This window comes from Cebus imitator, unplaced genomic scaffold (assembly GCF_001604975.1).
Source record: "Cebus imitator isolate Cc_AM_T3 unplaced genomic scaffold, Cebus_imitator-1.0 Scaffold448, whole genome shotgun sequence".
NCBI classification, from domain to species: domain Eukaryota; kingdom Metazoa; phylum Chordata; class Mammalia; order Primates; family Cebidae; genus Cebus; species Cebus imitator.
The window spans coordinates 403,067-418,933 of NW_016107763.1; the positions used below are offsets into that span (position 1 = coordinate 403,067).

At 36.8% G+C, this 15,867-nt stretch overlaps 1 protein-coding gene across 1 annotated transcript in view; it reads right to left on the bottom strand.

Annotated features, from left to right (window-relative positions):
* Positions 1-15,867, bottom strand: part of GALNT1 (polypeptide N-acetylgalactosaminyltransferase 1) — a 77,262-nt gene that overhangs the window by 38,571 nt on the left and 22,824 nt on the right. Inside the window, exons 3-4 of the mRNA XM_017511388.2 lie at positions 10,090-10,264; positions 4,996-5,162 (exon numbers count right to left, since the gene is read on the bottom strand). Of these exons, the coding sequence (XP_017366877.1) occupies positions 4,996-5,162; positions 10,090-10,264 (342 nt within the window). The remainder of the gene's footprint in view (positions 1-4,995; positions 5,163-10,089; positions 10,265-15,867) is intronic.

Below are 15,867 nucleotides of genomic sequence, written 5' to 3' on the forward strand. Positions count from 1 at the left end.
TAAAAAGGAAAGGACAATTGAAGGGGAAAAGAGAAAAAGGGGGCAAAAGGGAAAGGGAGAGTATGTGGGTATATGAAATCAATAGCTATTCTATTGGTTCGGATAAGAGGAGAGTTCGGATAAGAGGTTATGTTGCTCAGCACACAGGCAAGCATATATGATAAGGCAAACCTTACCTCCAAAGTTCACAACTGACTTTAAAAAGCAGAAAAGGCACAACTTCCTCAAAGCAAAGCGAAAATATTTATCAGATTAGGTTGGTTTACAGAATTTATGCTAGAGAAGCTATTGGTGGTAATATGGCCAAATGCCTTTCCAACTATGAACCATATGGTAAGTATGAGGATAATCTCTCTAGGGAAGAAAATATTTGAGATGGTACTACTGGGACCCCTAAAGAGATTATCCTCATATCTATTAATTAAATACAAAAGTAGGGACCCAAAAGGCTTCCTACATAGTGGGGTGGAAACGACAAATGGGAATAAAATGATTCTGGACTATTTGACTCAACAAGACAAAATGACTCAATAATGAAATAATCAGGGATATAAAAGTTGTAAAAGAGAAAGGTTTATGTGTCCCAAAACACTGATCTTTTCCATTTACGCTAATATGTTTTCTACTATTTGGGCTAAAAAGTTATCTGAAAGACATCACTGTGATTTTACGAACCAAGTCTTAGGCTCTGAAGGATCTAACTTGATTCTGAGTAAAAAGGTAACGGTAGTGCCAATCCCAGAGAAGAGCAACATTTTGTAGTAATGTTAACATTTTGGGTCTGTTTAGCACAATGCTAACATATGTAATGCTAGTCTCATTATATATCTTATCTCATTTAATGCTCACAATGACCCTATGGGGTTGTTATTATGCATATTTTAGAAATGAAAATCTAAGGCTCAACATATTACATGAATTTGATCAAGGTGATACAGCTTGTTAAGGGATGGATCCAAGATTCAAACTCAGGTCTGCGTGACTTTAAAGCCCATCTTTTTATCTACAACAAGAGAATCCTAGAAGGGAATTCTATGAAGAGAACAATTCAGGTCTTTGGAAGCACCTGATCAGACACAAATTTAAAATACTTTGTATGCAGAATTTGATAGAATTTCATGCAGTAGGGTGTAAGATATATTCTAGTACCTTAGATCAATCAAGCCTGGGTGTGTCATAAACAATGTGTCTCCCAATAAGTTTTTCCAAAAATATTAGTTTAAAATGTTTCTTCAGAACTAAAGAAATCTAATCTCGAAGTCCCACATGTCTTTGAAAGCTATACTATCTTGTTTATGAACAAAATTTTTAAAAAAATGCACAATTCTGTAGTTTGGTAACTCACAAAATTTGCTCTTCCACAAATTTTCTTGGCATCTTTGTTTGACATCTTTGTGGCTTTCACACAATAACGTTAGGATATAGGTGTCTTCTTTTCAGTTGATATAGAATTATGGATTTAGGGCTGCGTGGGGGATTAGGAACTATCCAAGTCTCATTTTACAAAAATGAAGCCATGAATTAAGTGATTGTAGTTAGATGCTACTATTACATCTAAAAACAAGGGAGAAAGAACATCTTTATAACTCTTGGCCTATAAATGAATCCCTATGCATTTTTCAGAGTGTGAGATTGTCAGAGAGTGTGAACATCAGGGAAAAATTTCACTGTTCACAGCAACATCTGAAAAATGTTTACCAGAACTCTAAAGAGTAGTAGGGAAGAATAAGGAATTCAGAGTCTAATAAATCTGACTCCTAATCTCTGCCAAATATAAACCTCTGCTTCTTTTTGTATAAAATGAAAAAAAAATAGGCTTCTCAGATTAGAAACATTACATAAATTCGAAGTCTTAAGATAACTTTCTGAGATGACAATTACATAACTTCTGACATAAACTAGGGATTCGTCCAAATTCTGACTTCATTACAGATCCTGTAACATTAAAGTTGCACCAGAAGCAATTAGAAGGGAGGCACATAGCAGTTAAGAGGTCAGGCTATGGATTTATACAGGGTTTGGTTACTCCTCTACCATGCTAAACCTCATCAATAAAACAGGAATAATTATAGCACCTACTTCATACTTCTTTAATAAATAGAGTTACTCAGCAGATTAACTTGAAATCAAGTATCCAGAGGCCATGGGTACACTATCTATGCTACACAACCCAATTAGGAAGTTTGCACAGAGAAGTAAATGTGAAGATTAAATGTACCAGTGTACCTTATTCTTTCATCCATTCATTGTGTAATTCTAGACTGTTGTTACGTAACAGGCACTGTGGGCACTGAGGAGATAATGGTGAGCAAGCAGACCTGACAAAGTATACAGTCTATTGTGGGGAGGCACCTGTTAAACAGACAAGTAAATAATTCAAACTCTTGTTAGAGCTGCAGAGGAATAGAGTGTTATGAGATGTTTTCAGAGGAACATGACAGGACTGAAGAGGTCAAGAAGGCCTCTCCAAATGCATCACATCTGAGCTGAACTCTGATGGATGATTTGATGTTTAACTACGCTGGGGAGACGGTGGAGACAAATCTTCCCTAGAGAACAATGTTCCAGAGAGAGGGAACAGAATCAGTACAAGCGAAGGCCCTGAGATAGGAAGAAGAATGATTATCTTTAATGAACTGAAAGAAGAAATCTGTATAGAGGGCAGAAGTATGGGAATGGTTCAAGATGTGACTGGAGATGCCAGGTGGGGCCAGGTCATACAGGCCTTAGTGGAGGGGTTTTAATCATGGAAACAAAATGATCAGATTTGCATGCTTTAAAGAAGCTCACTTTGGAGGCACCATGGTGAACAGATTGGAGTGGGTAAGAGTATGTGGGGACATTAGTTAGACTAACTAGCCTATTTCCACATCCAGGTGAGAAATGATGGTGCCTTGGATGTGTCTCATGAATGGGAAAAAGCAGATTTAAAGAGTTACGTAAAAGCAAAGAGCTTGCTCTGGTTTCTGGGTCCAACAATTACGATATAAACAATGGGGCCAAAGAAAAACACATTAGATGACAAGACTGCAAATTATCATCACAAAAACAAAGATCTAGTATCTCCCAGATATCAGAAATGGTAACCTGGATATTTGAGGATTCCAAGGCAGGAAGATAAAGAAGAATCAGACCCCTGAGCAGGGACTCTGGAACAGCACTCCAGGACCCTGCCTAGTGATTAAGCCTTGGGTGGAGCAGTGAAGTAGGCACCTGCCCACACCAGTTTCCTCTCACAGGTGTACACAGGTTGGGGTGTTAGGTGAGGTCTGCATGAGGGAAAGGAAAGAGAGAACTGGTGTATGTGAGTTTCTCTATCATTTGTTGTGGGATCCTGCACCTTTCCAATTGGGCCATATCCTACAAAAACTTATTCTACACAGCCTTCTTGGGCATTCACAGAATAAGAGAGAAAAACAAAGGAGGAAATGAAAAAATAATTCATTTAATCTCAGGGTAAGTATCTTCTCTGGTAAAATATATTTAATCTAGCAAATATTAACATATAAGTGAACCAAGCACAAGTCATTTGCAGGATAAATGTTTATATATATTCCTCCTTATATTAACTCAGGTTAATTTTCTTACAGAGGGACTAACTCTTAGCAAATAAACTATCCACATGAGGTTTATACTTCTGTTGTCAACAATAATTATTTCTTTAAGTATTCTTAACAGCTGTCATTCATTTTAACATGTAATTATATCATGTATTATACTATTTAAATGTCTTGTGTGATTATAAACTGTCTCTTTAATTAGATTAAAAGGTAAGGTATAAGTTACTTTAAAAGGTAAGTTTTATCTTATTCTTCATTTGCACCTGTATAATCTGGCAAAGTAATAAGATTTAAATTGTTTTTATTGCATTAATTACGCCAAATAATATTTGATGTGAATAAACTTAATTTCTGTTAAATGCCTGTATTCAGCATGGGCACAGGAAGGAGAAAGTATGATACTTAACTAAATCATAGCAGGTGAAATGAGAGAATAGGCAAGAAAGTTGAAGATACTAGCAAAAGAGGTTAAAATGGTGCATCATTTAAGGCAGATAAAGGAAGGAAGAAAAGCAGTATGAAATTATTTTCTGTAGCTCTAAATTTTTCTCATGTGAACACAGGAACATTGGTAGAATACATGACATCAATGATTCCTAAACAGATATGCTATGAATAAGAAAATTAGGAAATGCTGGGTATCTGAGTTAAACACGTTTCTTTACTGATGGACTAGGCAGAGCCTTTTCTATATAGTACTTTGTGGTGTGAAATCTCCAGTAAGGATTCATTATAAATAACATTGACCAAGGCACCTTTAATTAATATGTCCTTTCCCAAAGAATGTTTCATGAAATAGTTTGGGAGATTTTAGGTTTATGAAGAATTCTGAAATTCTTAGAAGGATATTTGGGCAAGTCTATAGAGATTTATTATGAGTTATATTACATCCTACCTTTTCATCCCTCCTAATCCTTTTATGCACCTAGCTATAGATCATTCCTGAAACTTAGAAATGGAGAAAATAGGGACGCCTAAGGAAAATCTGGAGAATAAAGGTTGTTCACCCAGCTAAGGTTCCATTTTGCTGTCAGAGATAGTTCTTACTAAACATGGAACTACATTTCTCCATTCACGGACCTAGGTAGGATCTAGGCTGTCTCTACTGATTCAGTCCTGCAGCTTCCCAAAGAGAAAAACCTAACAAAATGAAGTGAGTTTTTTCCCTGTCCTGCCTAATAGTTTGTTATATAGCATTATTTCTTTTTGAAACAAGATTAAGATGCAACACACATTAAATGCTAATTAAAGTAAGACTTTGAGTCTCACAAGGGTGTACTTTTTTGCATATCTGAATGAATCCAAATGCCATAAATATTTTTGGGATAAATTAGAATCTTGTATAAAATTATTAGGTTAAAAATTATAGCAACTATGTTTAACCATTAGTGGCAAAAGGTGTAGCAAATTATTGGCATTAAAATTTAAAATTTACCTCTTTCACTGGCATCATCTACTAGAACAATTTCTTCTATCATGTGTCTTGGTGAGCGATTAATGACACTATGGACAGTTCGCAGAAGTGTGCTCCAAGCCTCATTGTGGAAAACAATCACCACACTTGTTGTAGGAAGATTATCTGGATACACCTTTGTTTTACACCTAGAGACAAAGCAAATGCCTTTATAAAAAGTGACTGTTAAGATTGCATAATAAAGGAATCTGGACTAGAAGGGGTGATAGAACAATAAAAGCAGTTTGCTCTAGTGGTGGGACCCTTGGTACCTTTTCATTTAAGTCTTGGTTAATGTTACGTGTTTAATAAATAGTACCTATTTAAAGTGATATATTTAGATTAAAATTATTCAAATATGTCATTTCCATCTTAAAATTAGGTTCTTCTTCCTGATGAATGTTTTCAGGTGATTCATTTTAATGGAAAATGAAATAAAGCTATATTATCTACCCCAAACTAAATGTATTTCAAGGACCCTATTAGACAAAAAAAAAAAAAATCAGAACCACTGGAGTTTACATAGTTTAACAATCTAAACAAAAATATACCTTCCACAAAAGCAGAGAAATATTGAGTGAGTACCTATCATGTACCAGGCTCTTAATCTTCCTAGTCATTCTGTAAGACAGATGCCTAGAGCCACACTTCACAGAGGAGAAACAGGGCAGGGATAGCAAGGAGGTGGCAGAACCTGACTGAATACTCCACAGCCCATGCCCTGCTGCTGGAACTCTTGATGCTGCCACTTCCTTAAATATCAGCATGTATCTCATTTAGTAAAGACTATTTATGCCTGAGCAGGCAATCATCAGAAATATCAAACACACTCAAAAGTATGCACACAAAATCCACATAATAACTGTATGTTTCCAGCACTTTGTTAGGCAACATGGTCTCTTCTTTCAACCTTGTTAGACTAAATTAATAGATAACAACCTATTAGAGAACAGTAACAGCAGTAGGTAACCTGAGATCAAGGGATGTGGTTTAGAACATAAGCCCCCCCAAACAGTGCATACATAACTCTCTCCTAGGCATCCCCAATTTTAACCGTTGCTTCAGCCTCCTCTTTCTTCCTTTATTTCCTGTTCTCTCTCAAGCTCCTCAACTTTGCACTCTCCAGTCTCAACTGTAATCACCTGTCAATGGGAGTGGAAAAGGGAAGGATGCGGAAGAAATGAGGAAAACACAAGCAAGACTCCTCTTCTGAAGCTGCTGAAATAGCTCTTCTTATTAAACACTCTCCCCCTAGGGCTGCCTGTTGGCAGCTGGAAGAAAAAGAAAAGGGAAGGGTAAAAAGATGACAAAGTAAAAGAGCTGAAAGTCACTGTAGGGCCCCCATCAGCCCTTGTCCTTTTTCTCTCCCAGGAGACAAAGAGCAACTAGTAGTTTTCCCTGTCCTTTGTTATATTCCACTACAGCCCCTTTCCCCTCTTCACCATTCCCAAGACCCCTTTCACAGGATGGTCTCCATCTCCTACTACCAGTAACCTCACCATCTATCCATGATCCAGAAAACCCACAGCCTCATTCCACTTCACTGCCCACTCCCTATATTCACTCTAACAACCACAAGAAGGCCCACACAGCCTGCCACCCTCTCTGCAGCTCACTCCTTCCAAGTCTAGGCTAAACAGGTGGGGCCCAAAAGACTAAGCTAGAGGGGAAAAGGTGTATCCTCAGCAGTCCTAATAATATGTCTGAAAATATTTTCCCATCAAAACTCTGTTATAAATGGTGGCTAGAATATTTATGTATATAGTTAGTACTGTGTTTCAGGTACATCATAGCTGAGCAAGCTACTTTGCTTTTATGGGAGTATGTATCTTGAATGTCTGATGCACAGACTCCTGGAATGAGACTCTGAAGTCATGAATGGCCTATGTATGGGTAAAAGAGGGACCAGAAAAAGAGTTTCTTATATTATTTAGCTGAATCTTATTATGCCACATACAATCTCTTTTCCCAAGTGCATCCTACTTATTATTATCATAAGATGTATGGCTACCTGCCAGGCAGTGTTTGGCAATGTTACAAAATTTCTCCTGTGTATACTCTCATTCGGAGAAGATCAACTATGATCTAACCATAAAGTAAATGTAAAGCACAGTGATTCAGAGCACTTATTTTGTCCTTGAAACCTGGGTTCAAGTTTCACTTGGGTCACTAACTAACTATATATACTTTGGACAAATCATTTAATTTCCCTAAGTTCAAGTTCCCCCATTTGTAAACTGAGCACATTACTACTACTTTGTACAACTATTTGAATATGACAATGTGTATAATACTGGTATATAATAAAACATTCAATAAATGCTATTAAAATTACTTTTTAAATATCTAAGACTATATAGGATGGATTTGGCTTACTAGATGATTTGGAATCTGTCATACCTTCTTCCCTAAGATCACACATTAGAAAAGTTATTCAGGGACTGTTATTTCTATTTAACTCTTCTAAACAGTGTAATAATGTCATTCTTCCCTCCAGTTTCCTTAAGGAAACGTGTCCTTGGAGACTGTACAAGGCAGCAGAAGCTATTGGCAGACAGGATGATCTGGACACTGCCATCTACACACCAGTTAAGCCCATGTCTTAGAATATAAAAGCAAGGCTTCTCTGAATTCCAAAAGGTGGTGAAAAAGCTGCACTCTAGGGGCCATGCCATACCATTCTTTCTCCACCTGGGGAACAGGAATGGAAAGCATCTGAGTACCTCTGTCCAGCACAGTTGGGGCATAAGAAAATACTATCTAATATTTACCACTTGGCACTTCATTGTGAACCCACTTTGGAAGTCAGGCAATGAGTAATAAAAGGAAAAAAAAGTGAATCGAACAGGGACTTGCAGCTCACTTCTTGAACAGAGGCCTTCTCTGTATCTTCGATTCCAGGAAGTGTGCAAAGCACTTTACAAATCCTCATAATCACCCTTGTAATTCTCCTTATCTTAGAGATAAGGACAGGAGGCATAGAAAAGTCAGGCAGCTTGTCCTAAACCACATAGCCAGTAAATGGCAGAGCCAGACTTGGACTTTGCCACTATCAAGATATTAATGGGAAATTTACCCTGAGACAATTTGAAAAGGAACAAACAGAAAAAATAAGAGTACAGATTGAGAGGCTCTACCATATGAATATAAGCAGCTCCAAAAGAAAAGACTGGAAGAAATAGTGAAGCAGTAGTATTTGAGACTGCAGCTAGGAAATGTTCCACAATTGAATAATAGTATCAATGCTCACATCAAAAGTACACTATGTGCACTGAACATGTAGATGCATAAAGATAAATCCACACCTTGACAATTACAATATACTCAGGTCTTACTACTAAAGGAAAAAAGTATACAGCTTCCAAACCAAGAGAAAAACATGAATAGTCAAACTTTACCAGTTGAAGCTGTATCAATTAGAAAGCAGGAAAGGAAGAAAAAAATGAAAAAGATACAGAAAGCAAGATTAATTAGGTCAAACTTTATGAAATTGTCATTTTCATAGGTCAAAACTGGTTGATCCCGGCAACGGTAAAAGACCAACATGGAAGCCACAGTGTATTTAATAACATAATATTGAGAGATACCCAATTTTACTTGCACCATGTTCTACTGCTCAAACAGACCAATCTTAGTATAACTTGGAAAGAGACTACAAAGAGGTAGAATACCAGGAGGCAAAGATTGTTGGGGACATCTCAGAGGGTATAAGAATTCATAAGACAAAACTGCTAGGAATTGTTGAAACTAGGTGGTAAATATATGAGGGTTCATTACATTATCATCTCGATTTTTGTACACATTTGAAATTTTCCATAGTAAAAAGTCTTCTAAAACTTTTTTTTAAAAGGGTGTCAATCAAGAGATGGAGTGAAGATATAAAAAGGCTACTCAGTGGTAATAATGACTCTCTGCTACCTCCCAGGCAGCCTAGTCTCACAGAGGCCCAGCGACCAGAAGGACTGTGTACTGCCAGCTTTCACAAAGGTGGACTTTGTCAAGTCTGAGGAGTCTTCATCAAGTGTGAAACTTGGTGCACAAGCATTTGTATCACTCCATTTAAACATGCAAGGAGCAAGGAGTCTAGGCGTCCTCAGCACAGAATGCACATGTTCATTTACTCTACCTATTTTTCGTACAGTTTGCTTGCTTTTAACTGGGCCTATTGTACTCTAGTAACTTGTATTACCATCTTATTATGGAGCAACTAGACATCTTATTAATATATTGCTGATAGGAGTGTAGATTGGTATAAACATTTTGGAAAATGTTTGGTAGTCCACGCTAATGCTATATAAATGCATAACCTATTCCTTTCTCCAGTACACAGCAAATAGTAATGGGCTCTTAAGTATTCCAAAAGACATGAACATGAATGTTATAATAGCTTTATTTATAGTGGTCAAAAAGTAGAAATAATCCAAAGAAATAATCCAAAAATATGCTATCAATATATAAATAAATGATAGCATATTCATATTACAAACCACCATACTGCAGTAGAAAAGAATAAATTTCTGATATATACAAAAATATGAATCTCAAAGACACAAAAAATGGTGGGGATCCACTATAAAAAGTTCAAAAACAGACAAGAGGTCAATACAATGGCTGCCTCTGGGGATAGAAGCACTGACTACAAAAAACATAAAGCGACTTCAGGGGTGATGGGCTCATTCTGTCTTGATTTGGCTGATGGTTACACAGGTGTATACATAGCAAAAATTCAGTGAGCTGTACACTTAGGACTGTGTATTTTACTGTTTTAAGTTACACACAACTTAAATGTAAAAAGTTGAGTATGTGAATATTTTGGTAATAATAAAGTTTAAAAATCCCTTACTAATCCATTAAGATAAATAATTATCTTCCAATGCCTGAAATACATAGTGCTAATAATCAGTAGAAGCTTGAGGTATTATTTCTATCAGCATCTAATTATCTGGTAAGTGGGGTAAGTAGAAACATAGTGATGTAACATTTGCCTGAAGAACAATCAGCACTAAAGTGCAATATACTGAAAATTCAGAATAAACTTTTCATTCACATACTATCAGGACCACACTAGGTACTTACCCTTCTAACCTAACATCTGGTAAAGATCTGTTGAGTGCAATCATCTCACTTGCCATTAAATTGAACTGATTGATTTTAAACATCTCTTTCATCTTTTCTTGATCCTCTTTAGGAATGACGACTGGTTTCCCCATTTCTCCAGGACCTTCATGAGGCTTTTGTACTGGCTCTAGAACTAAGAATAGGAAGAAACTTAACATTAATTTCATAGCAATTGATTGATTCATCATTCTGTTTAATAACATTTGTGTTTGAACTGTGCCCTCAACCAGACCCCTTTCTGAGCCTACCCTCTCCCAGGCTGTTAGCCCTTCCAAGGGGCTGTCCTGTCTTCCTCCTCCATACCAGTATTCTGACTCAAGACTTCCTGACCTTGCCCCACTTACCTGGGTCACTGCATGGCGTTGGCTCCCATCTCAAAAACTACTGCCATATTGACCTCCCTAAAGCGCAGCCTTCACTGTTATTCCTACAGCCTCCTAGAGTCCAACTTCTATAACGTTTAATTGAGCCTAATTTTCCAAACCTATCACTTGCTAGGCCTTCTTCTCCCACCCCACAGTACTTCATCTTCCAGTTACCCACCGTTTGACTGGCAGCCTTCCTTCCAACATGCCTCACATTCTCCTGCTTCCATGCCTTTGTTCACAACCCCTATCCATTTCCATCTTTGCAACACCAAATCCCTATTTAGCTTTCCATGCCCAACTAAAATAGCTTCCCTTGCCTGTAGCTTTTCTGAGTCTCTCTATAGTGGTTACTTATTACTCTTGTTTATCATATTATTTCATCCAGGGTTCATATGTCTCTAACCAATTGCTATCTCTCATTACAATAATTGCCAAACCTGTTTATGTACCCCTCCCACTAGAATGAGAATTCTAATCAAAAGTAATGCTATCTCTTGATACAGACATAAAAAGATCAATGTGACTGCAGTACTTCCCAAACCTTGTTCCTTATTATATGCTTTTGAGATGTTAATAAATGTCCAAGAAAAACAGGCTCTGGGATACATTAAATTTGGAAGATGCTGTGTTAAACTTCTCTTCTAAAAGGGATGGCTAAAGAATGAGGTGAGGCCAAAATTGGGATGAAAATATAGTTTATACATTACTTATTTTTACAATCTAAAGTTTTATTCTCTTGTAGATTGTTTTTTAGGAATCCTCAAAACCTCTCTAAACAAAAATAGTGACATCAAGGCAGCAGAAAAGCCACCTCTCTTCAGTCAGGCTTCTTCTGTGCAAAAACAGGACTAGCTGGTAAAGCTGACTTTAAGGTGATTGATTCAAACAGTGGTACAGAGCCACCTACCAATACCAGAGTTGCAGGATATGGAACTATTCATTGTGTTCTCAACCATGTCCAGAATTTAAAAATCGATTTTAGAGAATGATGAAGAAAAAAAACGTGCATTAGTTTTCCCCTGCTTTTAAACTGTGATTTTATAAGAAATATTAAAATAGTAGAAAATTAAAGTTATAGGAAACTCAAGTAACACAGTTTTTAAAAACAAGTCTAATGTTTGCCCAGTAAGTAAGCTCCTTAAATATAAGGGTTGGTAGAATTTTTAAAAATTCTCAATGACAAAAATTATCAACAAGTGTAATAAAAACTATAATACAAGTACAGAAGTATAATGCTCCACATAAAATAAGCCTTTAAAGCTTTAAAAGTCATAAATTGTAAAACTCATAGAGTGATTTCTACTTATCAGTCTCTGAAAATAAAAAATCAACAGATTTTGGGACTGGTACATCAGGGGTCAAAAGGAAGCAGCAGAATTCTGAAAGTGACAAAGATCTTTTGTGGATGGCACAGATAACATAAAGAGTAGGTGGGAGACATCTAGTGGCCCTGATTATAAATATCCTTCTGTTAACTCGTTCCCTATTTTAGTATAAAATGATGCTTTATAGAAAAATCAAAATATAAACATTTTCATGCTGCCCAGTTTTTAAATGAAAAATATTACCATATACATACACCACCTGTGTTTTTGTTGGGGGAAAAAGATCCTCAATCTGATCAAGCCTCTAGACCTAATTCACAAGAAATACAGGGGGCATGACACACAATTAAAGGGATGCAAATCCTGACTGCAGGAAAGTGGAAAAGAGAAATGCTTCAATTTCTTCTTCAACAAACAAAACAGGCGGAAGGGAAACAGAAAGAGGTATCCATGCCACAAAACTAGACAACTCTTGAAGCCAGAAGATGGGTATCTGAGAGTTAATAAAAAAAATTTTTTTTTGACACAGAGTCTTGCTCTGTCACCCAAACTGGAGTGCACTGGCATAATCTTGGCTCACTGCAACCTTTGCCTCCCAGATTCAAGCAATTCTCCTGCGTCAGCCTCTCGAGCAGCTGAGATTACAGGTGTACACCGCCATATCCAGCTAATTTTTGTATTTTCAGTAGAAACGGTTTCACCATGTTACGGGGGCTGGTCTTGGACTCCTGACCTCAGGTGATCCGCCCTCCTCAGCCTCCCAAAGTGCTGGGATTACAGGTGGGAGCCACCGTGCCTGGCCATAATTTTCCATTCTCTCTACTTTTGTTTCTGTTTGAGAATTTCCATGGTGGAGGATGAGCATTAAGGAGGACTGGATAAATTATTACTGTAAGTACTACAAAATATAAACTTAATTGCTTATTACATAAGAAACTATATAACCAGAAACTTAAAAGTTGGTCTTGAGATCTTAAAGAATCAGGCAAAAACTGTACAGCATAAACAATCCTGCTGATGCACTATTTTGCACATTTCATCACCTGATATTTACTAATAATCTGAAAATCTAATATAGTGCCTGCATTATATACTCTAACCTACTGTTATATATGACATTTCAGAGTCACATTTAAAATTATCTTTAATTAAAAGTTATATGTCTACTGCACGATTTAGAGAATCTACCACAATACTCTACCAATAAGTAATTACAATATCCTACAGAATTAAATGGACTATTAAACTAATTGTCTTGGCAAATGTGCCTGTATGAAATGCATGTGGTTAGTGAATATATTTTTATTATTAATGCATTTACAGTATTAGAAAGCAATTAAAAAAATGGTAGGCATTAACTTTCCATGTACTCTACTGCCAGTCTTCTACGTATATTAAAAGTTAGTTCTGTGAAAATTTTTAGAAAGAAACTGAAATGAATTTGGATGCCATTTCATGAATGGAAGAAAACATATTTGCATAAAATTTTACATGCAGCTCATTTCTAAGAATCAAATCAATTTTGACAAATGAAGGACAATGGTGTTATTCCAAAGTATTATATGGTAACAAACATATTTTATTATATATTTCAGTTGTTTCATTTACATAACACTGTAGACAAGTATCTACAAGTTTTAGACAAGTTTTATAGAAGGTATTTATCAAGAAAACTACAGGTTCACTATGAAAGCCCCCAAATAAGATTAACATACACAAACCACATGACATGCCTTTGAATACACTTTAAGATATTTTTCAAACTTCTTAAGTGTGTTTCTCTCATGAAAGTAGAATATAGAGGTATAAAGTTGTATGACTCCTTTTTGGGGTAAATATACTAATAAAAGGCTAAAATAATTTCTCCCAAACGAGTTTCTAATCTTACTATACCATTAACCATCTTTGCTGTCCTTATGCACTATATTTCACTATTTAAAAATGTTTCCTCTTACATTTTAACATCTCTGACACAGCAACGTGGCGTGGCTCACAATGGTAACTGGAAGGTTTCACTTTTACAGTGGTATACAGAATATTCTATAAACAAAGGTACGTAATTGCAATAAAATGCAGCATATTATCTGATTTTTTAAACATCAAAATATCATTTATTACTTAACTCACTGGTAACTTTCTGCTACTTCCACATCTTTGTCAATTTCCATTTTCATGTTTAATTTACCTGTGCTGCATATATAAAAATCAACACTTAAAAATTTGTCATAAAATTTCTTATAGTGTTTATTAGTAATATTTTCAAGTTTTTAATAACTGGAAGTTTTTTCTGTAAACCATGTTCTCCAAGGCTTCTTAATGTTTAACAGTTGAAATAATTCCCAGCATAAGTACATGAAAAGTTGAATCATTAATGTTTTAATGATCTGAAAATGTAGTACTGACATGAAGAATCAATTACTACTTGAAACTGCATCTGTAAAAATCCTGAACACTCTATATAACACCCAAATCCATAAAGTGAATAAATGAGCTAATTTGGGAAAGCAGAATAGTAGTAAAAATATTCTTAGGCCATAACCCCCACTACCCTTATTCTCTCAAGGGAGCCCAATCGAACTCTAGCAACGGAAGAATTCTGCTATTTTCAGATAGCCTCAGGTATAAAATACAAGTATAGACCTATAAGACAACTACTCAGAAGAAACAGACCCCTTTGGAATCACCAGAAGACTGACTACTATCCCTTGAGGCAGGCAAGTAACAATAGAAGAATCTTAGAAAACTCTTCAGTACAGCATATCAACAACAATCTTACAAGAAGCCTTCATAGCATTATCAAAAGGAAATCAATTCATTCTATCCAAACCTAGGAAACCTTTTTTCATATCATAGAGAATAGAATTTGCTAAATTTCACCAAAATCAGAGCTATAAAGTAGAACGGTCAGAAATTAGGTGCTTCCAATACTGAAACAGTCACTCTGGATGTCATACGGCTCAATGTTTTTTGCTGTTGTTTCGGTTCTTTGGTTTCTTTGCTTTTTGGTTTTCAAATGCCATAAAAAACAAAGATCCAGGAGGCCCTATGTGTCCTATCAAGGGAGACTTCGAGGTCATGGAATGTACATGCTAATTCCTGGCATCCTTGGTGCCATCACCCATCCCCTCTCCCTGATCCTCTTTAGTAAAAAATCTCTTCAAAGGTACCACAGCAATTTGCCACTAGCAGAACCTTAATAACTCTGGGCTCTGAAAAGACTTAGGACCTCTCAGCAACCACTGCACTGAAACTTCATATCAAAGCAGATTTTTCACACTGTTGCTTATTAGCATTAACTGTGCTCTTCCCCAGTCATTTCTCCCCTTAAGACTACTATGGGCCTCAAAGATCATCTTCCCTTAGCTATATACTTCCCCTCCCACCTACTGCTCAGCACTTCTCTCATGCTCCCATTGCAGACGTCCTTCTTAGTTTGTCCCCCAAACACCCTGACACCCCTAGACTATTGCAAAGCCTCTCCACTGTCTGGTCCCGGTAACACACAGGCTCCATCTACAGATTTAAGTCTGGCTCTCCTCCATGGACAAGCTGCCTCAGAAAACCCCCTCCACACAAGCCAACCCCTTTCCCCCACTCAGATTGCTCTGCAGCTGCATTTCTGAACCCCTACCTAGGTGCCACATCAAGGCTGCCAGACGTGCTACAATTAAGCAAAGCCTGATTACAGCCATGCAGCTCGAGGGAGGACAGGGAAAACAAATGTTTGTTATCCATACTTGCAAATTCCTGTTTGACACAAATCTGTAAAAAATCCTGGTTTCTCTTTTTTTAAAAACTGCCACCACAAAAGTCACAGAATGATGTAAGTCTACTGCAAGTTGACAAACTATCTCTGTGCCTGTTACCAGCTGATAGATTACCTCAGTCCTGAAACTCTCTTATGCCCCTCTCACTCCATATAAATCGCTCGTTTTGTAAGCTCGGGGCTGCCTCCTCTGATTGTTACGGGTCAGCCCCGCAGGTTAATAAAACTTGCTTGCCTGACTTTGGGTCTATTCTTTCTTTTCGCCAACCTTACACTC